At 47.2% G+C, this 24,653-nt stretch overlaps 1 protein-coding gene across 1 annotated transcript in view; it reads right to left on the bottom strand.

Moving 5' to 3' along the window:
• The window catches only part of PKHD1L1 (PKHD1 like 1), a 330,520-nt gene that overhangs the window by 170,455 nt on the left and 135,412 nt on the right, over nt 1–24,653 (bottom strand). Inside the window, exons 39-45 of the mRNA XM_063925269.1 lie at nt 22,861–23,106; nt 20,320–20,469; nt 19,523–19,700; nt 18,121–18,277; nt 16,062–16,218; nt 11,054–11,133; nt 10,807–10,936 (exon numbers count right to left, since the gene is read on the bottom strand). Coding sequence (XP_063781339.1) covers nt 10,807–10,936; nt 11,054–11,133; nt 16,062–16,218; nt 18,121–18,277; nt 19,523–19,700; nt 20,320–20,469; nt 22,861–23,106 — 1,098 coding nt within the window. The remainder of the gene's footprint in view (nt 1–10,806; nt 10,937–11,053; nt 11,134–16,061; nt 16,219–18,120; nt 18,278–19,522; nt 19,701–20,319; nt 20,470–22,860; nt 23,107–24,653) is intronic.

The following is a 24,653-nucleotide window of genomic DNA, read 5'->3' as shown; positions in this document are numbered from 1 at the left end:
ACCCTTAACCCTCAAAGGGGTCCAGAGGTTCTTGGGGTTCGCCAACTATTACCGAAAGTTTATACGAGACTTTTCCACCATTGTGGCGCCTATTACTGCTTTCACTAAGAAGGGTGCTAACCCGTCCAAGTGGTCTGAAGAAGCCATGCAAGCATTTCATCTTTTAAAACAAAGGTTCATCTCTGCGCCTGTTCTGAAACAGCCTGACATCGACTCTCCTTTCATCTTAGAGGTGGATGCCTCCTCCGTTGGAGTAGGAGCGGTGTTATCTCAGAGGGCTAAAGATGGCCATTTACACCCTTGCAGTTTCTTCTCCCGGAAGTTCTCGCCAGCTGAGCGCAACTATGCCATTGGCGACCAGGAGTTGCTAGCCATCAAGCTCGCTCTAGAAGAGTGGAGGTATCTGTTGGAGGGAGCTTCTCATTCAATCACCATACTTACAGACCACAAGAACCTTTTATATCTGAAAGGCGCACAATGTCTCAACCCTCGTCAGGCCAGATGGGCACTTTTCTTTTCCAGGTTCGACTTTAAACTCCAGTTCTGTCCGGGCTCTCAGAATCGCAAGGCCGATGCCCTTTCCCGCTCATGGGAGCAAGAAAATGAGTCAGAGTCTTCAGACAAGCATCCTATTATAAATCCGTTGGCATTCTCCACGGTAGGGATGGACTCTACGCCCCCATCAGGGAAAAGTTTTGTGAAACCGATGCTAAGGAAGAAGCTCATGCATTGGGCCCATGCTTCCCGTTTTGCCGGACATACAGGTATCCAAAAAACCCTGGAGTTTATCTCTAGGTCCTATTGGTGGCCAACTCTGAAAAAGGACGTCTTGGAGTTTATTGCATCTTGCCCAAAGTGTGCTCAACATAAGGTATCCCGCCAGTCGCCTGCGGGGCAACTGGTGCCACTATCTGTTCCCCGTCGACCTTGGACCCATTTGTCGATGGATTTTATTACAGATTTACCCATGTGCAACAAGTTCAATACCATCTGGGTGGTAGTTGACCGGTTCACCAAGATGGCACACTTCATTCCTCTCACCGGTCTTCCGTCAGCTTCCAAGTTGGCTCAAGTATTCATACAAGAGATCTTCCGACTCCACGGTCTTCCTGAAGAAATTATCTCAGATCGAGGAGTTCAATTCACAGCCAAATTCTGGCGAAGTTTATGTCAAGTCCTTCAAGTCAAGCTAAAGTTTTCCACGGCTTACCATCCTCAGACCAATGGTCAAACCGAGAGGGTGAATCAGGACTTGGAGGCCTTCCTCCGCATCTATGTGTCCTCCTCTCAAGATGACTGGGTTCAATTACTTCCCTGGGCCGAGTTCTGTCATAACAACCAGTATCATTCTTCATCTGCTTCAACACCATTCTTCACTAACTTTGGATTCCACCCTAAAGTCCCTGAGTTCCAACCGCTTCCAGCAACTTCTGTTCCCGCAGTGGATATCACCTTGCATCAGTTTGCCAATATCTGGAAGAGCGTACGATCAGCTCTGCTCAAGGCATCGTTCAGGTACAAGAAGTTTGCGGATAAGAAGCGTCGAGCAGTTCCTGCTCTCAAGGTGGGTGATCGGGTATGGTTATCCACGAAGAATTTGAGGTTAAGAGTTCCCAGTATGAAGTTTGCACCTCGCTATATCGGTCCTTTCAAGATTGAACAAGTCATCAATCCTGTTGCTTACAGACTTCAGTTGCCTCCCTTCTTAAAAATACCCAGGACATTCCATGTTTCCCTGTTGAAACCGCTGATCTTGAATCGGTTTCATTCCTCACTTCCTCCAACTCCGAAAGTCCAAACTCAACGAGGCGTTGAGTATGAAGTGGCCAAGATCCTAGACTCACGTCACCGTTACGGTCAACTACAGTATCTTATTGACTGGAAGGGTTACGGCCCTGAGGAACGTTCATGGACCAATGCTTCTGATGTCCATGCTCCTGCCTTGGTCCGGAGATTCCATTCCAAGTTTCCTCAAAAGCCAAAGAAGTGTCCTGGGGCCACTCCTAAAGGGGGGGTGCTGTCACGATCCGGGTATCTGGACGCCATTTCTTACCCATCAGATGCCTCCTAAGGCTGGCTCAGCGCTCCAGGACCGGATCCCATCTGTTATCCTAATGTTCACATTCCTGCATCCTCTCCTGTCTCTCTGAGACGCTGTCACAGTAACGCCTTATTACATCTGGCATGGCGTCTCCCGCGGCCTCCGCCGCCGTCCCTGAGCTTCTGCATGCAGAGTGTCAGAGTGGCGATTACGTCAGCCGCGGCCTCCGCTGTGTCCGCGTGGTTGGATGTGCACTTGTCAGCCTGGCGTCTCCTGACTCCAGTGGCCGGCGCCGCCATTACTGTTTTCATTACCACATGGATTACAAACCAAACTTCCCTCCAAGTGTCTGCATGGGCGCAGCCATCTTGGATTCTGTCAGCTGATCATTTCCTCCAATCTGTTGTCAGTATTTTTAATCTGCATAATTGCCAAGCCAATCCCTTCCTTGCTGCAGGTATAAATACACTGTGCCTGAGCAAGGAAGGCGTCAGTGCTTTGGTTGTCAAACCTAGTTCCTGTTTGTCTCTCTCCTGTGATTGTCTTCCAGGTTCCAGCTCCTGTCTCAAGACTTCCACCATAGAGACCCGCACCAGCATTCCACCTGCGGTGTAGCCTGACTCTCCAATCCATTGTGGATTCATCTGTTTCCAGCTATAACATTACCTGCTTCCAGCTCAGCTTCCAGCAGAGTACAGCTTCTCTTAAAGGGCCGGTGTCCTTTCTACACTTTACCACTCTCCACCGGTATTATTATTTCTCCGCTCTCAAGTTCTACATTTCAGTTCATATTTCATCGCTCCCAAGTTCATTTATTATTTAACTGGTTCCAGCCAGTATCCACTCCGTGCTAACAACAGTCTGGTTCCAGCCAGTATCCGCAGCAGCTGTTTTATCTTCAGCAACCCAGCTTTTCCTGGAACACCAGCTGGCACAATCCTGGGTTATCTTCATTGCTACAGTCGGGCCTGGTAAGGACTTTCCATCTAGAAGATCATAAGAACTATCTCACACTACCAGTGCCCTGTGGCTCCTGCCATCCTGTAGTACCCAGGAACTGTATTTATTCTTTGCTGACTTTTACGTTTTCTTTTACTGCTGCTGTGTTGCGGAGTTGTCATAATAAACATCATTGACTTTTATCCAAGTTGTCGTGGTCACGCCTTCGGGCAGTTATTATTCATGTTACTTACATGTCCAGGGGTCTGATACAACCTCCCAGGTTCCGGTACATCTCAGCCCCTACAACTGAGGCTGCCTCCCGTCAGCTCAGGCCCTCAGTTGTGACAGAAGGTCCTCAGAGGCCAAAGTATGGAACTTGTAAAACTTAGCAAACGTGTTCGAACCAGACCAGGTAGCTGCTCGGCAGAGCTATAAAGCCGAGACACCCCAGGCAGCCACCCAGGAAGAGCCCACCGATCTGCCGTGTAATAAACATGCTGGATAGTGAGCCTGATAAAGTGTGCAATTGTCTGCTTTGAAGCAGGACACCCAATTTTATTCGTATCATAGAGAACGAACAGCGCGTCAGATTTCCTGTGATGAGCTGTCCTCTTTACGTATACCTTCAAAGCCCTCACAACATCCAAAGACTATGAAGTAGCAGAGGTGTCGGTGACAACCGGAACCACAATTGGTTGGTTGAAGTGAAACGCAAACACCACTTTAGGAAGAAATTGCTGACGAGTTCTGAGTTCAGCTCTGTCCTCATGGAAAATTAAATAGGGGCTTTTGTGAGACAAAGCCCACAGCTCCGACACACATCTTGCTGAAGCCAAGGCCAACAAGAGGGACGGTCTTAAATGTAAGATATTTACGTCCAGCTTTTGTAACGGTTCAAACCAGTTCGATTGGAGGAACTGCAGCATCAAAATTGAGATCCAATGGGAGGTTGGATGTGCAGAACACCTTTCAAGAACGTCTGGTAGAGAAGCCACTTGTTTTTGAAAGAAAATGGACAAGGCCGAAATCTGGATTTTTATGGAGCCCAGACGTAGGCCCACATCCACACCTGCCTGCAGAAAAACCAGGAAATGTCCCAGATGAAATTCCACTGCAGAGTATTTTCTGCTCTCACACCAAGAGCCGTATTTTTTCCAAATACGGTGGTAATGTTTAGACCTTACCCCTTTCCTGGCTTGGATCATAGTCAGGATAACTTTCTTAGGGATCCCTCTTCTGGCTAGAATCAGCCATTCAACTTCCATGCCGACAAACGTAGCTGCGCTAAGTCCTGATAGACGAACGGGCCCTGTTGCAGAAGATCCTCACGAAGAGGTAGAGGTCACGGATCTTCGAGGAGCATCTCCAGAAGGTCCGCGTACCAGGCCCTTCTTGGCCAGTCCAGAGCAATAAGTATTGCTTGAACCTTTTCCCTTTTTATTATTTTAGAATTCTTGGGATCAGAGGAAGTGGAGGAAACACGTACACCATCTGATAGACCCATGGAGTCGTCAGAGAGTCTACCGCCTCTGCCTGTGGGTCATTCGACCTGGAACAATACCGCTTGAGCTTCTTGTTGAGACGAGAAGCCATCATGTCGATTTGTGGATATCCCCATCGATGTGTCAAGCACCTGAACACTTCCGGGTAAAGGCCCCACTCCCCCAGGTGCAGATCGTGTCTGCTGAGGAAGTCTGCTTCCCAGTTGTCTACTCCCAGAATGAAGACCGCTGACAATGCAACAGCGTTTTTTTCTGCCCAGAGGAGAATTCTTGACACCTCTGACATTGCTGCTCTGCTTTTCGTTCCGCCCTGTCGGTTTATATATGTCACTGCCGTCACATTGTCCGACTGGACCTGAATGGCCCGATCTTGAAGATGATATGAGGCCTGCAGAAGGGCGTTGTATATGGCCCTGAGTTCCAGAATGTTGATTGGAAGGATGACTTCCTGACTTGACCATCTTCCTTGAAACTGCACCCCCTGGGTGACTGCTCCCCAACCTCTGAGGCTTGCGTCTGTGGTTAACAGGATCCAGTCCTGAATTCCGAACTTCTGTCCCTCGACGAGGTGAAAAGTCTGTAGCCACCACAGAAGGGAGATCCTGGTTTTTGGCGACAGACGGAACCTCTGGAGTATGTGAAGATGTGATCTGGACCATTTGTCCAACTGATCGAGGTGGAAGGGTCTTGCGTGAAGCCTTCCGTATTGAAGCGCCTTGTAAGAGGCCACCATTTTCCCCAGAAGGTGAATGCATAGATGCACCGATATCCGGGTTGGCTTCAGGACATCCCGAACCATCGACTGGATTACCAATGCCTTTTCCAACGGAAGGAGCACTTTCTGCGATTCCATGTCCAGTATCATTCCCAGGAATGGAAGCCTCCGTGTTGGATCTAGGTGACATTTCGGAAGGTTCAGAATCCACCCGGGATCCTGGAGAAGTTTGGTTGAGAGACCAATGCTGTCCAGCAACCTTTCCCTGGTCGGCACCTTTATCAAAAGATCGGCCAAATTTTGAATTATAATCACTCCCTGTTTGCGGAGTAGAAATATCATCTCTGCCATCACTTTGATGAATACCCTCGGTGCCGTGGAGAGACCAAATGGCAGGGCCTGGAACTGGTAATGACAGTCCTGCAGTGCAAACCATAGATAAGCCTGATGAGGCGGCCAGATTGGAATGTGAAGGTACGCATTATTTATATCCAGAGACACTAGGAATTCCCTTTCCTCCAGACCTGAGATCACCGCTCTCAGAAACTCCATCTTGAACTTGAACACTCTTAAGAACGGGTTCAAGAACTTGAAGTTCAGAATCGGCCGTACCGAACCGTCTGGTTTCGGTGCTATAAACAAGTTGGAATAGTACCCCTTGTTATGCTGATGAGGTGGAACTGGAACAATGACTTGAGTCTGTACCAGTTTTTGGTTGGCCTGCTGTAAAGTTATACTTGAAACTGGTAAGCCTGATTTGAAGAATCTGTGAGGTGGGAGCTCTTGGAACTCTAGTCTGTAGCCCTGTAAAGTTATACTTGAAACTGGTAAGCCTGATTTGAAGAATCTGTGAGGTGGGAGCTCTTGGAACTCTAGTCTGTAGCCCTGGGAAATAAGATCTATGACCCAGGGATCCCGGCACGAACTTGACCAGATGTGACTGAAGAATTTTAGTCGGGCTCCCACCTGACAGTCTTCCAGGCATCGCGGTCCACCGTCATGCTGAAGGCTTCGAGGAAGCAGAGCCTGACCTCTGTTCCTGGGCACCTGCAGTTGCTGGTTTGCGTGGTTTACCTCTTGCGCCTCTGGAGGCCATAGAAGCACCTCTTGATTTGCCCTTAAACTTGGCCGTCCGAAAGGACTGTAAATTTGAAGCTGAATAAGCTTTCCTGGCTGGGACAGCTGCGAAAGGAAGATACGTAGACTTACACGCAGTAGCCTCTCCTGTGAATGGTAGGCCTTCCACGCCTTTCTGGAGTCTGCATCAGCAGTCCACTTACGTAGCCACAAGCCCCTGCGTGCTGACACTGCCATAGCGGTGGTGCGTGCATTAAGCAAGCCTATATCTTTTATGGCTTCCACCATAAAGTTTGCAGAGTCCTGTATATGCTGTAGGAGTTAAACAACATCCCCCCTAGACAAGCAATCTAACCCATTCAATTAGGTTACCTGACCATTTAGCAATGGCTTTTGTGATCCACGCGCATGCAACAGTGGGTCTCTGAGCCACCCCAGCAGCTGTGTACAATGATTTGAGTGTAGTCTCAATTTTTTTCGAACAGCCGTGTCTTTTAGGGTGACTGCACCAGGGACAGGCAATACAATTTTTCATGACATCCTAGAGACTGATGCGTCCACTATTGGTGGATTTTCCCATTTTTTCCTATCGCTGGAGGGCCGCAGTTTGGACATGCCTGCTCTAGAGGAAAGGGAAAAGATGAGAGCAACCTTTTAGGGATTTGAAATTTCATATCAAGATTAACCCACGGTTCTTCAAACAGGGTATTCAATTCCTTTGACGCAGGAAAAGTGACCGAGGATTTCTTTTTCACATTAAAATAAGATTCCTCACTCTCCTCTGACACCTTATCAGAAATGTTCAGAACATCTCTGATAGCCTCTATTCCCTGTGACAGAATGACACCCCCCCCCCCTCCAAATACACCTCGCCCTCCTCCATGTCTGACCCGTCAGCATCAGAGTCAGACTGCAGGATATGGGACAGAGATCGTACTTGCAGACAAATGAGAGGGGATTGAGACGCTGGTTTGGGGACTGAGTCTCTATTCATAAACTCATCCACAGTCTGTCTAAAGTATTGCGTCTCTTTCTCATTGCGGGATAATTTCGTAGAAATATTGGAGATTATTCCTTTAATGGAATTAACCCACTCTGGTTCAGCCCCGCTATTCTGGGAAGGTGCACTGCCCTGAGTACCCAGTAGTGAGCCCCCTGGTGAAGAGGAACACTCCACTGTACAAGAAACACACTCTTTGTCTGACATAATGTAAATGTGATAGCACGCACCCCCACCGTGCCCTTATCGCTATGCCAAGATAAGCCGGGTTGCAGACTAAGTACCCTGATAGGAGACTTAGTACTGAGTCTCTCAGGAGGAGCTGAGCGTCCCTGTCAGTCAGCGTCTGTGTCAGCGTCTCTGTCCACTGCAGTGGGAAAATGGCGCTGGTGAGCTGCTGGATCCGCTCATAGTGAAGGCCCCACCCCTTCAATGGCGCGCGGTCTTCCTGCTTTTTTATACTGGCTGAGGTAATCTGGTGCTTAAAATGGAGAGAAAACCGTTTTAAGGCTGTTTTTGCCGGATGTGGATCATTAGGTCGACAGTGTCTAGGTCAACAATGTTTAGGTCGACCACTAGGTCAACAGGGTTGGAAGGTTGACAGGGTTTCTAGGTCGACATGTGCTAGGTCGACAGGTCAAGAGGTCGACATGAGGTGGGGTTTTTTTTGTCGTTTTCTTCGTAGAGTGACCGGGAACCCCAATTAGTGCATCGTGTCCCCTCGCATGGATCGCGAGCTTCGGGCAAGGTGCCTCGCTCCGCTACCGCTTTGCTTGGCACAGATTACCGTTCCAATCGCAGTCCGCGTGGATCGTTAAGTATGAAAAAGTTCAAAAAAAAAGATTTCCCCCCCTAAAAACTCATGTCGACCTTTTAACCTGTCGACCTAGCACATGTCGACCTAGCACATGTCGACCTTCCAACCCTGTCGACCTAGTGACTGTCGACCTATAGTGGTCGACCTAGACAGTGTTGATCTTCAGACCGGATTCCGTTTTTGCCAGTGTGGGTACTGTGTACAGTGTACTGAGACGCAGCTGTGTACTGTGTCTGGAGACGCATTCCGCCCCGGTTAGAAGCCGTGCTTCTCCGTACCTTCATACCGCCATAATGGCTGGCACCCCGCTAACTGGGATTCCGGCTCAGTACTCACCACTCTTCATTCTTCTGGCTCTGTTAGGGGTGGCGGCGTGCTGCGGGAATGTACACTTGCCGTGATGGGGCTTGCAAATAGTTCCCTCAGGAGCTCAGTGTCCTATCAGTGGGGAAGGGGACCATTAACCCTTCAAGAGGTTGCCCCCCCCCCCCCCCCCCCCGCGCCAAGTCCCACGAAGCAGGCAGGCTGGTACCAACCAGCTCTGACTGAAAATAACAAACATATAAAATAAAGCGTGACCGGCTCCTCCAGGAAATTTTCTAAACTAAGACTGGTAGGAGGGGCATAGAGGGAGGAGCCAGCCCACACTATCAAATTCTTAAAGTGCCCATGGCTCCTAGTGGACCCGTCAATACCCCATGGTAGTAAATGGAACCTCAGTATCCTCTAGGACGTAAGAGAAATATAGAGTAAGCCGCAGTATTTACTTACTTGTTATTTCTCTGTGTGCATGTACAGTAGGCACTGCCTTCATCATCACAGCATAGAGAATGACTTTTCCCAAAATCCTTGATACCCCTTTCAGACAAGAGCCGGGTCGCACCCGGGAATGTGTACACGGGTGCTTCCCAGGTGCGAACCGGCTTGAGACCCCTTCAGACTTGCGGGCCGACGCAGCATATTGCCGGGTTGGTGACGTCACCGCTGGCGCTACCGGAGGATGTGCTTAGAGATAACCATCTCCAAGCACCGCCGCCTCCTATGCAGAGAACGGGTGCCGGGTCGCCTTGACCCGGTATACCCATTCAAACTTCACCGCATCCCGGGACGATCACGGATTCAACCCTGGTCGAGACCTGGGATGAAATACCGGGATGCTCGTCCCGGGATATTGTTCCTGTATCCTTTCACACTGAGCAAATTCCCGGGTTGATGCGCGTTCATGTGCAATAACCTGGGAAATTTGTGTCAGTCTGAAAGGCGGATTACTCACCTAGCATAAATGTGTCACCTTCATGGAATAAGTAGATCCATTACCATGTGACTGTTCTGTACTAAGCTTGTCATGTGAGTAGAACTTAGTAAACTTTATTATATATCAGCGGGATGATATCAGGATCTCTGCGCTTGGGATGCCAGAGCTCAGAATACTGACGACATTTCGACACACAGAATCTCGACACCTGCTAGGTAAGTACACTTCCTCCCCCATCTAGCCCCATAACCACACCCCCCCAACAGCCTAACCCTCTCTGCTTAGTGCCCAACCCTAACCCTTCCTCCCAGCAGCCTAACCCTGTCCACTTAGTGCCTATCCCTAACCCCCCCCTCCGCACCTCCTCCCTCCCTAACCATAACCTCCTCTATACAACCAAAACCTAACCCTCTCCGCTTAGTGCCTATCCCTAACCCCCCCCTCTCCGCACCTTCTCCCTCCCTAACCATAACCTCCCCTATACAGCCTAAACCTAACTCTCTCTGCTTAGTGCCTATCCCTTACCCCCCTCTCCGCACCTTCTCCCTCCCTAACCATATCCTCCCCTATACAGCCTAAACCTAACCCTCTCCGCTTAGTGCCTATCCCTTACCCCCCTCTCCACACCTTCTCCCTCCCTAACCATAACCTCCCCTATACAGCTTAAACCTAACCCTCTCCGCTTAGTGCCTATCCCTTACCCCTCTCTCCGCACCTTCTCCCTCCCTAACCATAACCTCCCCTATACAGCCAAAACCTAACCCTCTCCGCTTAGTGCCTATCCCTTACCCCCCTCTCTGGAACCTTCTCCCTCCCTAACCATAACCTCCCCTATACAGCCTAAACCTAACCCTCTCCGCTTAGTGCCTATCCCTTACCCCCCTTCTCCGCACCATCTCCCTCCCTAACCATAACCTCCCCTATACAGCCTAAACCTAACCCTCTCCGCTTAGTGCCTATCCCTTACCCCCCTCTCCACACCTTCTCCCTCCCTAACCATAACCTCCCCTATACAGCCTAAACCTAACCCTCTCCGCTTAGTGCCTATCCCTTACCCCCCTTCTCCGCACCATCTCCCTCCCTAACCATAACCTCCCCTATACAGCCTAAACCTAACCCTCTCCGCTTAGTGCCTATCCCTTACCCCCCTCTCCGCACCTTCTCCCTCCCTAACCATAACCTCCCCTATACAGCCTAAACCTAACCCTCCGCGGCCGAACCATAAGCAGCCCCAACATACTTACTTTCCGGATGCCGATGGTTGGGATGCCGACGGTCGGGATTCTGGTGCCAGCATTGTGACTGATGTCAGGATTCCGGCGTTGGTCTTCTGAACGGTGCCGGAATTCCAGAGTTGGTATTCTGACTGCTGGCATCCCAAACACCGACATGCTGACCGGATCCCATACCAACATTTCAGAGACCTACTGACATTATTTGACTGTTCTCATATTTACCATGTAGGTCCAATGTTCCTTGTCTCACAGCCAATGTTTTTGCCCCATACAGAGGTAACTCTGGAGATCGTAAATGACCGTGTAGGGTAATAATTGCTTTGTGCTGGAATGGGGCAGCCTCTGTGCCAATCTAGATATAACCAAAAGGGATAGATGTTACAATATTCAGTATATATTACCTGCTGTAACATGGTTGTGTCAGTTATGTGCACCAAATACAATACCGGGAACTCTACCGTTACTGTACCTGAAGCACGCCGCCATCGGTGATAAGGATATTCTCAGACTGCAGTTCAATATCCGCCTCATCAAAGATCAGAGTTCCTCCTGTTGTAGCACAACAATAAATAAGAAGTTGATGTGCTATAAATAACAGTTTATTGACTTCTTCTGAACATAGCAAAGATTTTAATATAGTCAGTTATTACCATGGACCCATTGGCTACACAATGAAGAGACATCTTGTGGGCTTAGTCCATAGTCATACAAATACAGCCTTCACTAGGGACCAATGACATCACTTGTGTCCATGGTTCATGCTCTGTGCCACCGTTAGCTGCTGCCTGAAATTGCAATCAAAATGGGACATATGGTTCCTACTGTCTGGTCCCCACTGCTGGGTACTAAAATTTTAGGGTAACCGGACTATGGCTAGATACTGTCTAGATAGACAGTCAATAGGTCAAGAGGGCCGCCATCAGGGGTCACTGGGAGCACAGCTGTCCTGGGCCTGGCCTATCTGACAGAGAGGGAAAAGTCCAGACCACTCATTGCCACCATCCACCCACCGCCGTCTGTCTGTCCCGCCCACAAGCAGCGCTCTATTGAAAATGTCCCTCTCAACATGGCCTCTGCCTCAGAGAAGACAGTTATTACAGATACTAGAGGAGGCTCTAGTGTCTTTAATAACTGTCGTCTCTGAGGTGGCGGACATTTTTGGAGGGACATTTACAATAGTTTGAAGCAGGCAGGCGTGAACAGCGGCCTCTGTCAGGATGGCAGACATGCAGCGGCAGCCGGGGGTGGAATCCCCTGATAACGAGCAGAACCTCTGACAATGAGCAGAACCCATGACAACGAGCAGGTACTGGCATAATTACTGTGCGGGCATAATATGCTGTCAGGGGCATTACTGTGTGGTGCATAATATGCTGTCAGGGGCATTACTGTGTGGTGCATAATATGCTGTCAGGGGCATTACTGTGGGGACTTAATATAGTGTTGCTTCGTATGTGCATAGGACGCATAGGATTTTTTTTAAATATATGAATATATATATATATATATATATATATATATAAAATGTATTTACTAATTATTATTTGGGGGGGGGGGTCTGCCTATTTTTTCAGTCCCAGGCCCCACAATTTCTGATGGCAGCCCTGTAGGTCAACACTATATAGTCGACAGGCATTAGGGTCAACAGTCTTCAAAAAAGATAAAGAGGGTCAAAAGGTCAACAGGTAAAAGGTCAGGAAAAAGGTCAACGTGGCAATGGTCGACGCACGTATGATCAACACAAGTTGTTTTGGGGTATTCACATTTTTTTAAAACTTTTGCTTGGGTTATTACCATCCACGTGGACCACGGTTAGGAATAGTAACCTGTGCCAAGAGCAATGGAAGTAGAACGAGGCAGCCTGCCTGAAGCATGGCGAGCGAAGCGAGCCTGTGAGGGTCTGCGTTACCACTAATTGGGGTCACAGGTGATGAAACATACAAAAATACACAAAAAAACCCACAAAAATTTGCATCAACTTTTTTTTTACTATTTCCATGTCACCTTTTGTACCTGTCGACCTTTTGTAATGTCGGCCTTTTACCTGTTGACCATATGGTGTTGACCTATTGACTGTCTATCTACTAACTGTAGATCTTCTATACGACACCCACATTTTAGAATGCGGCACCAACTGTTTATCTAAATCAGGGGTGGGGAACCTTAATACTGTGTCTCACATGTGTGAGGGGCATTACTGTGTGGCATTAGGTGTATAAGGTGCTCTACTATGTGGCGTTGGTCATCTAATGTAAATAAAGAGCAATAGGGTGTGGTGTAATGTTAATAAGGAGCAATACAGTGTGATGTAATGTGAATAAGGGGCTCTACTGTGAGGAGTAACGTTTATAAGGTAAAGTAATACTACTGTGGGATGTAATATGAATTATGGACACTATAACATGATCAAATGTGAATAAAGTTGCAGTACTGTGTGGCGTAATTGGAATTGGGTTTACTATTGTGTGGCCATGCCCCTTGCCAGCAAAAATGTGCGAACTGTTCCTATTTAAAATATAGGGGGTACAAACACCAAAATAAGGACTGCTATGGGTGAGGAGTGATGGTGCTGGGAAACAGGTGCAAGGTCAGAGGCGGAACCAGCGGTGGTGCTAGGGGGCACCAGTCAAAATCTTGCCTAGGGCAACATATTGATTAGGGCCGGCTCTGGGCCCACGGGCCATATAAGGCCCGCATAGCCACTTGATCCGGCCCGGCCAGGCTCACCTAACCAAGGGAAATCCGGGTGCCCGCTGAGATTTTGTTACTAGTGGGCGCCTGGCTTCTTCCCCTCAGCAGCAGCCGAAGCCAGGAGCTCACTCCAGAGCTCCGGCTTCCAGCTCTTGCAGTGTGCATGTGAGGCTGTGCGGTGTCATGACGTCTCTCCCATAGAGGAGCGGCGGACAGGCGGAGGGCAACGGTACAGAATCAGGAGCGGGGCTGGTGAGTATTGTGTTTTTTTATTTTTAACGTGTGTGTGTGTGTTTAAGTGTCGCAACTAGGAGGCATATCTACTGGGGCATAACAACTGGCTGGGGGTATATCTACTGGGGGCAAAACTACAGGGGGAAGGCTAATTTTTAAGTTGATATTTTTTGTATGGCCCCCGAAGGATTTTATAAATATCCAAATGGCCCTTGGTAGAAAAAAGGTTCCCCACCCCTGATCTAAATAATAGCTAAAGGCTATGGGGTCAGTTCCGAGCTGAACATAAGTTGGCCGCAATTACTGTACACTCACACTGTGTGTTCGGAAATAAATGCGGATAGTCTCCCGTATGAAGAATCTATGCAACCACACTGACTCCACCCATCTTCACTGTCCCCACCCATCCTACCCGCCCTATTCCTGGTAGAAGAAGTCCATCTGAAATCAGACTGATCACGTTGTGCTCACAATGATGTCTACAGATGCGTTTCTAAACAGCTTTACAAGAGTGGCGCCAGAACTTGTGCTGAGGTTTCGCGATTGCAAAGTATTTCCGGACTACCATCACTACTGTACTATGGGCCTGATTTATGTTGGTAAGTAAAGCAGAAAAACAAGTAACTTTGTGTCTGGAACATACCATGGTGCTATGCAAGTAGAGCAAATACATAGGGGGTAATTCCAAGTTGATCGCAGCAGGACATTTTTTAGCAGTTGGGCAAAACCATGTGCACTGCAGGGGAGGCAGATATAACATTTGCAGAGAGAGTTAGATTTGGGTGGGTTATTTTATTTCCGCGCAGGGTAAATACTGGCTGCTTTATTTTTACACTGCAAATTAGATTGCAGAATGAACACACCACACCCAAATCTAACTCTCTCTGCACGTGTTATATCTGCCTCCCCTGCAGTGCACATGGCTTTGCCCAATTGCTAACAGAATTCCTGCTGCGATCAACTTGGAATTACCCCCATTTATATTGTTTCTGTGCAGGGTAGATACTTGCTGCTTTTGCATGGAGCCCACAAATGTTAGACAGCTTTATTTTGACACAGCAATTTAGATTTCAGTTTGAACACACCCAACCCAAATCTAACTCTCTCTGCACATGTTACATCTGCCCCCCCTTCACTGCAACAGTAGCATAATATTAGCGAAAAAGTAGGAAACAGCAGGAATTATAATCAACACTGCTGTCTATCCAGACAATGAAGCTCAATGAGTAAAAACCATATCACACATATAATAAAGTAATCTACAGTATGTGTTCTATGACATTCAGTATATAACAAACAACAATGAACAGTATGACAACATGATTTTCAATGGTTAGCCACATTATCAGTCTTTTGGATAGTTGCATTTCTGTAGTATTTTTGCTGCCACCAGACAATAATTACTAAGGGGCCACATCATTTAAAAAAAGCCTTCCCCCTTTAGGTCCTAATGACAGCAAATATAAGGGGGGACTTTTAGGTAAGCACCCCACAAGGAGCGGTTCTTGGTGCGGGAAAGCAGTGCCTGCACCCGGGGACGCTGCGGCTTGGGGTTGCGGCCGCTGTCACCCCGCAGGCACCGCCACCTACCCGCACCCCGCTCCCCGGCTGCAGCAGACGCCATTGGCTGTGTGTGCGTCTGCTGCAGCCGGCTCCAGTGACAGACACTAGAGGTCATTATTGACCTCTAGTGTCTGTGCGGCACTGCTATGGGAGAGACGTCATGACGTCTCTCCCATAGAGAGGAGCCGCGGGAGGCCAGACGGAGCAGCAGCGGTCGGGAAGCAAGAGCGGGGCAGTGGTAAGTATTGTTTTTTCTTTTCATGTGTGTGTGTTTGTAAGCGGCTACAAAGGGACACAGTGACAGTGGGCACAACTACTGAGGCAAAGCAACAGGGGGCACAGCGATGGGGCACAACTACTGGGGCAAATCTACTGGGGGCATAGCTATAGAGGGCAAATCTACTGGGGGCATAGCTACAGGGGGCAAATCAACTGGGGGGCACAACTACTTGGGGCAAATCTGGGGGCACAGCTACTGGGGGAATAACTGTGGCCATGCCCCTCCCCTATGAAGCCATGCCCCTATTTTTTTACGTGCACCTCCGGCGGGCACTAACTGTTTTGCCAGGAGGGTGTGGGGGGCGGAGCGCCAGTGGAAACTTTCGCACTGGGCGCCACAAGGTGTAGAACCGGCCCTGCCCCCCCCCACAAAGACATTTGAATCCCAGCAGGTCTTAGGATGAGTCCCACTCGTCCTTAGCATTGATGGGGTTAGAAAATGATTACAGTGAATTTACTGAATCAGTAATTGATAAACACTTTCCAATGTCAAATATTCTATTTCAAACCTGTAAAGTTCTGCCAAGGTGTAATACTATGCGCTAGTGATTATAACAGGTGGATAATGGATTGGGAATGAGAACACTGTGATCTGACCGTCTGTGATCTCACTGCGCAGTTTGTTACTAGACCTTGGCAGCTGTGTAATGTCACACGGGTCTACTAATAGTCTATCAGGAGCACCCTGCAGATGGATAACATGACATTACCTTGAATCAGCAGCATCTTCAGCACAGGTGTACTCTGATCCAGCAATATGGTTTGTCCTGCTGTGATTACGGCCAATGACCCTTCGTCTGGGGGCGACTCACCTCCCCAGGTGTACTTAGAGGACCAGACGTCAATGTAGAAGAAGTCAGCATTGTCCTGAAACAGAAACAAAAGTCAATCTGTTTAAAATATATAGATTACCTTTAATCCTGATAGTAATCTCAGAACATTGCTACACTGTAGCAGACATTGCATATGTCACTACAGTCAGCAACAGGCTAACAGCGTTTATAGTAACAAAAAAATGTCACATGTACTTAATAGGCAATTTAAAATAGTGTACTATCTGCTGCTGTTCTGAGCGTCCCTTCGATCTTCAGAAGGGCCGCACATAGGGGGTCATTCTGACCCGATCGCACGCTGCAGTTTATCTCAGCGGTGCGATCAGGTCAGAACTGCGCCGGCGCCGCAGTGCCGAAGGCCGTTGGGCCGCTACGATCGCCTCTGCCTGTTTGACAGGCAGAGGCGTACGCTGGGCGGGGGGAAGGGGGGTGGAACGGCAGCATTTGGCCGCCGCTTCGTGGGCGCGGTCTGGTCAACGCAGGCGTGGCCGGACCAAACGGAGGGCGGGTTGCAGCGGCTGCGTGACGTCACACGCAGCTGCTGCAGGCCGGGGAGCGATGAGTAGCTCTCAGCCAGCACGCTAAAGCTGCGCTGGTCGGGAGCTACTCTTGAAGTGCAAAGGCATCGCCGCTGTGATTTGCCTTTGCACTTCTGCGAGGGGGGAGGGGCACTGACATGCGGGGCGGGATAGCCCTGTGCTGGGCGTCCCCCACATGTCAGTCTGAATGATCGTAGCTGTGCTAAATTTAGCACAGCTACGATCATCTTGGAATGACCTCCATTGCCCTCAATATCCCCAGCCACCAATGACCCATCAATGCATAATCTTCAATGCTCCCCATATATAATTACATCCTCTCTGTACAGTACACATAACATCACATATCTTGTCTTTCTTTACACTCACACCCTCCTGACCCTTGGCCAAAATTGCTGGGTGATCATATCATGTAACCCATTAAGAACCTAGCAATCTGGTGGACCATTATGTAATAGGTAGCATCTATCCTTGTGTATCTATGCCTATTTCCCTATAGATTGCTAGCTTGCGAGCAGGGCCTTCCTACCTCTATGTCTGTCTGTTTTTACCCAGTTTTGTTCTATTACTTCTATTCTAATTGTAAAGCGCAACGGAATATGCTGTGCTATAATAATAATAATAATGTACATGGTACAAGTAGAACATTATTTCTCAAGCCTGTTCTATAGACTCCTCAACTACTCTGGTGGATTTTCACAACATCTAAAAACACTAAATTTGCCCATTTGTAAGTACATACCTTTCAGGTCCGCAGGCCCGGTTTGAGAAAATGTTTTGGATGGCCTTAGGTGTACTAGATTGGTATTGATACACTTACTGTATATTGTATTCCAAATGCAAATCCATATTGGGGGTCATTCCGAGTTGTTCGCTCGCATGCTGCTTTTAGCAGCTTTGCACACGCTAAGCCGCCGCCTACTGGGAGTGAATCTTAGCTTCTCAAAATTGCGAACGAAAGATTAGCAGAATTGCGATTAGACACATCTTAGCAGTTTCTGAGTAGCTCCACACTTACTCTGCCACTGCGATCAGTTCAGTCAGTTTCGTTCCTGGTTTGACGTCACAAACACACCCAGCGTTCACCCAGACACTCCTCCGTTTCTCCAGCCACTCCCGCGTTTTTCCCAGAAACGGTAGCGTTTTTTCGCACACACCCATAAAACGGCCAATTTCCGCCCAGAAACACCCACTTCCTGTCAATCAAATTACGATCACCAGAACGAAGAAAAAACCTTGTAATGCCGTGAGTAAAATACCTAACTGCATAGCAAATTTACTTGGCGCAGTCGCACTGCGGACATTGCGCATGCGCATTAGCGACTAATCGCTCCGTTGCGAGAAAAAAATAACGAGCGAACAACTCGGAATGACCCCCATTGTTCTAATGTTCTTACCAATTTAGCAATTCCTTGTCCGTCGATGAACACCCTGACTTTAGCTCTTCGTGAAGGTGATTGAGCACTTGTTATGCAAACGATCTGGGTGCTGTTAGATGACTGAATATTACAAACAGCTTGTGCAATTGTGACAGTCATACTTGATGTGTTCATGCTACAAAGGAAGAGAGATACAAATATTTACTTTTATTTTAAATGAGGTTCACAACAAACGTCTATGGTCCACTTATTAAACATCTGCATGCAAATCCTAAATCTTGTTTTAAAAGGATGATATTATTATTATTATTATTATTATTATTATTACTACATTATACAGGTATTTCTGAATCTTGTTTCTGTACATTTACAACATAATTTATATATAAAAGGCTATACTGTAACATGCTCTTCAGTATAAGCAGAGGCAACACTCACCCACTCGACACCCGGTGGGCTCAAATGGGGGCGTGGCTTTGTGGGACAGGGGCATGGCTTCACAAGAGGGGGCGCGGCCAGGCTTCCCGACCCCAGCTTTCGCCACTCCGGGGGTCCGGGAGATACTGGCTGCCCTCAGAGCATGCCTTGTTTGCAATGCCGAGTTCTACACCGTGACAGGAGATGGCACTTTGGTGTCACCTGGGTGTGGTCAGCACCCCCCGCACCCCCCTTGTGACGCCACTGGTATAATAGTCAAAGTGATGCTGTAAACATCGGTTCTCAAGGCACACTAACAGTCCAGGTTTTAGTGATTTCCCTGCTTGAACACATATGATTAAATCAAAATTACTGAGGTACTAATTAAGTCACCTGTGCTTATGTATGGCTATCCGTAAAACCTGGACTGTTAGTGTTCCTTGAGGACTGTGGTTGGGAAACCCTACTCTGCATTCTAAAATTACTGTGGCAGACACAGCCTTACACCATGCACTCATTCTTTTAGTAATGTACTGCAATTGGACAACAGAATATACAAATTAATGATATTAGTGACATCATCTAATTAAATATAACCAACATTGTTCAGAAGGTTGTTCTGCCTGCAAAGCATAAGAGTAACTTGAATTGGATTCTGCAGATGACAGGATTAATCTTACTTCAGTGCTAATAATATATATTGGTGTCAGAAGTGGGATGAATCTATTGGTGTAATTCTACCTTCAGTTCTGATACTGTAAGAACAATACAGTTCTGCACTGGATAATCAACAAAACATTTCTTATCATCTCCATGACTTTGCATTGATTATGGGAAGGTTGGTCATTCTTCTATAAGTCATATATAAGCAACTTTATTTCAACTCTACTATGGCTATTATTTGCATAATATATGCAATTGAATCATTAGTATCATTGCTGTTAACTAGAAAAACAAGCTCACAACACCATCTGTACTATGAAGTGCCTAAGGTAGTGAATACCTGAACTGGGATCCGGTAATGGTGAGTCTTGTTCCCCCGGCAGTGCCTCCTCTTTTAGGGGTGACATCATATATAACAGGGGTTAATGCAGAAGAGTAAGAAAAGGAGTTATTGATCTGGACAGAAGAATTTCCATTTATGACCTGGACATTACAGCTTTGGGAAGTGGTATTGGTACCTGCAGAAAAACACATCGTTAATGGTCTAGCTAGAAATATTCAATATACAGGTGGGTTAGAGTTTATTGCAGCAGATGGTGTACAATGACACAGTTTCATTGTTTTTGCAGGTACCTTAAATGCTCAAAAACAATTTGCTGCTAATCGTTTATCAGAGGTCTGTTACAAGACAGCGTGGCCTCTGCACTTGATCTTATTGATCTTTGGTGCATGTTATACCACAATAAAGTCTCCATTATCTATGATACAAATTGATATTCCACCACAATATCCTTTCACAAGAGACTAAATGGTGAGAGTATCAACTGTCACATGGATTTTGTTTACTATAAAATCTGTACGGTGACCCCATGCTGTCAAATTCACGTACAAGTAAAAATGTGGTATATTTTTGGTACCTATGGTCGGGTAAGCTAGGTGCTGTTAATATAGTCAAATAAATGGTGTTTATTCATTAAAAAGTGAAAAAGTGGAAACATCTTTTCTCTGCATGAAAGACCATGGGCGATACTAATACTATACTCCTCTCCCTACTGGGTAATCTGAAGATTAAATTATATGGACATGTAGGTAGTGGTAATACGGTCACGTGTCTCCCTATAGAAGAAGCTCACTTACCATTACTCACGGGCACTTCGCAGAATAGGAAATTTGCATTGGATCTCACTCTGTCTACTGTGCATGAAGAGTTGCAGACGAGTACATTGGAAAGATGCTCGGCAAAACCAGAGCCGGAGATTGTCAGAACTAATCCTCCACCAAAGCTGCCTAAACAAAGAAGTAGAGATGGTGCAGTCATGGAAAACATATATATATATATATATATATATATATCTCCAGACATTAGTATTGGGTATAACTAATCTTATCTAGCTTGGCAAAAATGCCATGGAGTTATAATTATACAGTTGTGTCTAGGGTTACCTCCTCATCCCTTTAATTCTGGACACATAATTAATTACACAGGTTCTGTGGCTGATTAAAACCAGGTGACATGGAGTCTTGAAGTCAGCCAGCCACAGAACCTGTGTAATTATGTATCCAGAATTAAAGGGATGAGGTGGTAACCCTAACTATGGGGGTCATTCCGAGTTGTTCGCTCGCAAGCCGATTTTAGCAGATTTGCTCATGCTAAGCCGCCACCTACTGGGAGTGAATCTTAGCATCTTAAAATTGCGAACGACGTATTCGCAATATTGCGATTACACACCTCTTAGCAGTTTCTGAGTAGCTTCAGACTTACTCGGCATCTGCGATCAGTTCAGTGCTTGTCGTTCCTGGTTTGACGTCACAAACACACCCAGCGTTCGCCCAGACACTCCCCCGTTTCTCCAGCCACTCCCGCGTTTTTTCCAGAAACGGTAGCGTTTTTTCCCACACGCCCATAAAACGGCCTGTTTCTGCCCCCAGAAACACCCATTTCCTGTCAATCACATTACGATCACCAGAACGAAGAAAAAGCCGTGAGTAAAATTCCTAACTGCATAGCAAATTTACTTGGCACAGTCGCACTGCGGACATTGCGCATGCGCACTAAGCGGAAAATCGCTGCAATGCGAAGATTTTTACCGAGCGAACGACTCGGAATGACCCCCAATGTCCATGTGTAGCCCATAACACTTTTCCCACTGTCCAATCTTCCCTACCCTCCATCTCCTTATCGCCTGAGTCCAAACTGTGTCTGATGCCCAAATTGCCTTAAATTTTCAGGTGTTTCTGTTTTTTTTTTCATCCATTCTGTCAATATATTTAAATTAACTTCTCAATTGTATCATTAACACTTATGTCCTCTAATCAAGAATTTTTTTTTCCAAATTCAAGTAATAAAATCAGATATAATGAAGCAATGCGTTCCATTCTGCGTATATGCGGATATGTACGCTATATTTCTGTTCATGTTTCCTTAGAGTAATGTACGCTTGTTTTATTTGCAACTGTACAACGGTGGTCATTCTGAGTTGATCGCTCGCTACCGATTTTCGCAGAGCAGTAATCAGGTGAAAAATGGCATTTATAAGCATGCGTACGGGCCACAATGCGCATGCGCGACGTACGGGTACAAAGCTCTTTGTGGTTGTGCACAGGTTCTAGCTAAGTTTTCCTTCGCACTGACGGCCGCAAGAAGATTGACAGGAAGGGGGCGTTTCTGGGTGTTAACTGACCGTTTTCAGGGAGTGTTTGCAAAAACGCAGGCATGTCTGAAAAAACGCAGACGTGGCTGGGCGTTCGCTGGGCGGGTGTATGACGTCAAATCCGGAGAGGAATAGGCTGAAGTGATCGCAAGCGCTGAGTAGGTTCAGAGCTAATCTGAAACTGCACAAACTGGTTTTGCAGAGCTCGACTGCACAAACGTTCGCACTTCTGCTAAGCTAAAATACACTCCCCAGTGGGCGGCGGCATAGCATTTGCACGGCTGCTAAAACTAGCTAACGAGCTATCAACTTAGAATGACCCCCTACATACCAAGAGACAGTATTTTCAGTCCCAAAACTTTTCATTCTTTATTATAAGCACTCTTGTTATTTTCAGGCTCAAGATACACCAGCACTGGCACAAAGAGGGGTTGGGGGGTTGGGAGTGGGTCTTGCTGGGCCCAGCGGGGTCCTGGGTGCACTGCTGCCTCCATAGTATATTTACCTTCATCCGGGAAGCGGGTCTCTCCCCCATTGCCGGTGCCATCTGCCCAGTGTCATCTTCAGGAAGATGGCGCCACAAATTGAGAGCAAAGACTCTGGAGAGTCTTTGCTTTCTAGTGCACATGCGCCACCTTCCTAAATATCACTGGAAAGCTTGCGCCAGCCAAGGAGGGGGTACCTGCTTCCTGGAGCAAGCCAGGTGGGAAGTCTTATCTACTGAATTGACTATCATCAAATGAGGGCTTATAATAAATCATTAAAAATAATAAAATTAGGCAGGCAGCAGGGCGGCCGTTACGGCTGTGCCTAGGGCTCACCCCTAAATCCGCCCCTGGGTGTGTGTGTTTGTACCCAAGAATGGCTGGCTAAATTCATGCAGTAATTTGCATCTACAGACCTAACGAAATGAATGTCGGCATCTTTTTTTATATTATAGTAGAGACACAAATGTTTGTGTTTTGCTATTTATAGTCATTTCAGATGTTGGAAGGAGTGTGAGAATTTTCTGTTGTCTATCACTCACCTTGATTTGGAGAGACGCTGTCGATACTAAGTTCGTATGTAAATGCTGCACCGGATCTTGCAAACCCTTTCTCGTTATGCACGGTTACAGGGAATGTGCCGCCCCAGTTGTCCCCAACGGTGCAGTTCAACTGGCTATCAGACACTGCTGTGATGTTACACAAGGCATTGCCAATGATCACCAGGATTTGTGAGGCATCCAAACCAAAAAGTGAGCCAGACACTGTGACGGCAGTCCCTGATGGACCTGAGGAAAAGAACAGACTCTTCAGGTATGAAACTGGTTCAAGGGCATACAGTACAACTGAATGTTATATTTTTGCAAAACTCAAAAAATTCAGAGGAAAACAAGAAAAAACACACACACACACACACACACACACACACACACACACACACACACACACACACACACACACACTTTCTTTCTCTCTCTCCTTTTCCTAGCCTAGCTGCGCCCGCAGGCAGAGTGGGACTGTCCCACAGAGGTACCAGGAAAACCACCGGTAGGCCCCCTGCCTGAGGCCCCACTCCTTCCTCTAGGGATCAGGTTCCACACTGTGCACTTGTATTATACATGGTAGATATGTTCCATTACACTGCATTAAACTATTGTGTATTTCAAGCCTCTATGGAGGCTGGCCACACCCCCTTTGTAGGCTGGCCACACCCCTAAGTATGGGCCCCTATAACTGCATCCCCCCGGTGGGCCCTTCATGCCCCAGTCCGACACTGCCCGCAGGAGACCTTACGCCATCTTTTTGATCGCGGTCGCTGCATATGATGTTACACCCCAGTTCGTGCCAGCACGCCCTCTTTTTGTAGCCACGCCCCCCACAATGCTCCATCTCCGTCTAGGAAATGGAGCGTTGCCGCACCCTGCCCCGCGAACGCCTCTGTCTGATTGACAGGTAGAGGTGTTCGCATTTTCTGTGGGTGCTCACAGAAAATTTCGGACACATGTGCAGGACAGGCACGCAACCACATCATTTTAGTAATTTTTGTGGTTGGATTGCGATAGTAGGCTGGGGGAAACACTGAATTATAAAAAACATTTAGATGAAGCAAATAAATACAAAAGGGTACCAGCGCTGGCTGTGAAAATAATAGGATGTTTTTTATGCAAATATAAACAATTTATTAAAACATCAAGAAAAGAAGTAAATATGCTCCTGAGGAAGCTGGTGGACTTTTCCAGTGAAACGCGTTGAGCAACATTCTGCCCTACTGAGCTAGGACCAAGCCACCTTTTCTGTTTCTCCAAGTCTTGACACTATATTGGACACTGTTATCCTTACGGACTTCATTGCAGCACCACCCGCCAGGACAAGCCCTTGGCCTCCAACATCACTGTCTAACGAAGGAAACCTTATGGGGACTGCTATAGATCCATGGTTTTTGCTGCTTATTCAAGTGATATTACTTATCCTGAAAAGTGCCCTAGCCAAGCAAACTGACTAATACAGGAAACTCAGGGGTCTATTTACTAAGACTTGGACAGAGATAAAGTGAATGGAGATAAAGTACCAGCCAATCAGCTCCTAACTGACATTTTTCCAAACCCAGCCTGTGACATGGCAGTTAGGAGTTGATTGGCTGGTACTTTGGGGCAGATTTATTAACCTGGAGAAGGCATAAGGAAGTGATAAGCCAGTGATATTTGCAAGGTGATAAAGGCACCAGCCAATCAGCTCCAATATGTAAATTAACAGTCAGGATCTGATTGGCTGGTGCCTTTATCACCTTGCACATATCACTGGTTTATCACTTCCTTATGCTTTCTCCAGGTTAATA

Source organism: Pseudophryne corroboree, chromosome 5 (assembly GCF_028390025.1).
Source record: "Pseudophryne corroboree isolate aPseCor3 chromosome 5, aPseCor3.hap2, whole genome shotgun sequence".
In the NCBI taxonomy this organism is placed as follows: Eukaryota; Metazoa; Chordata; class Amphibia; order Anura; family Myobatrachidae; genus Pseudophryne; species Pseudophryne corroboree.
This window is presented reverse-complemented; position numbering and strand designations above follow the sequence as displayed.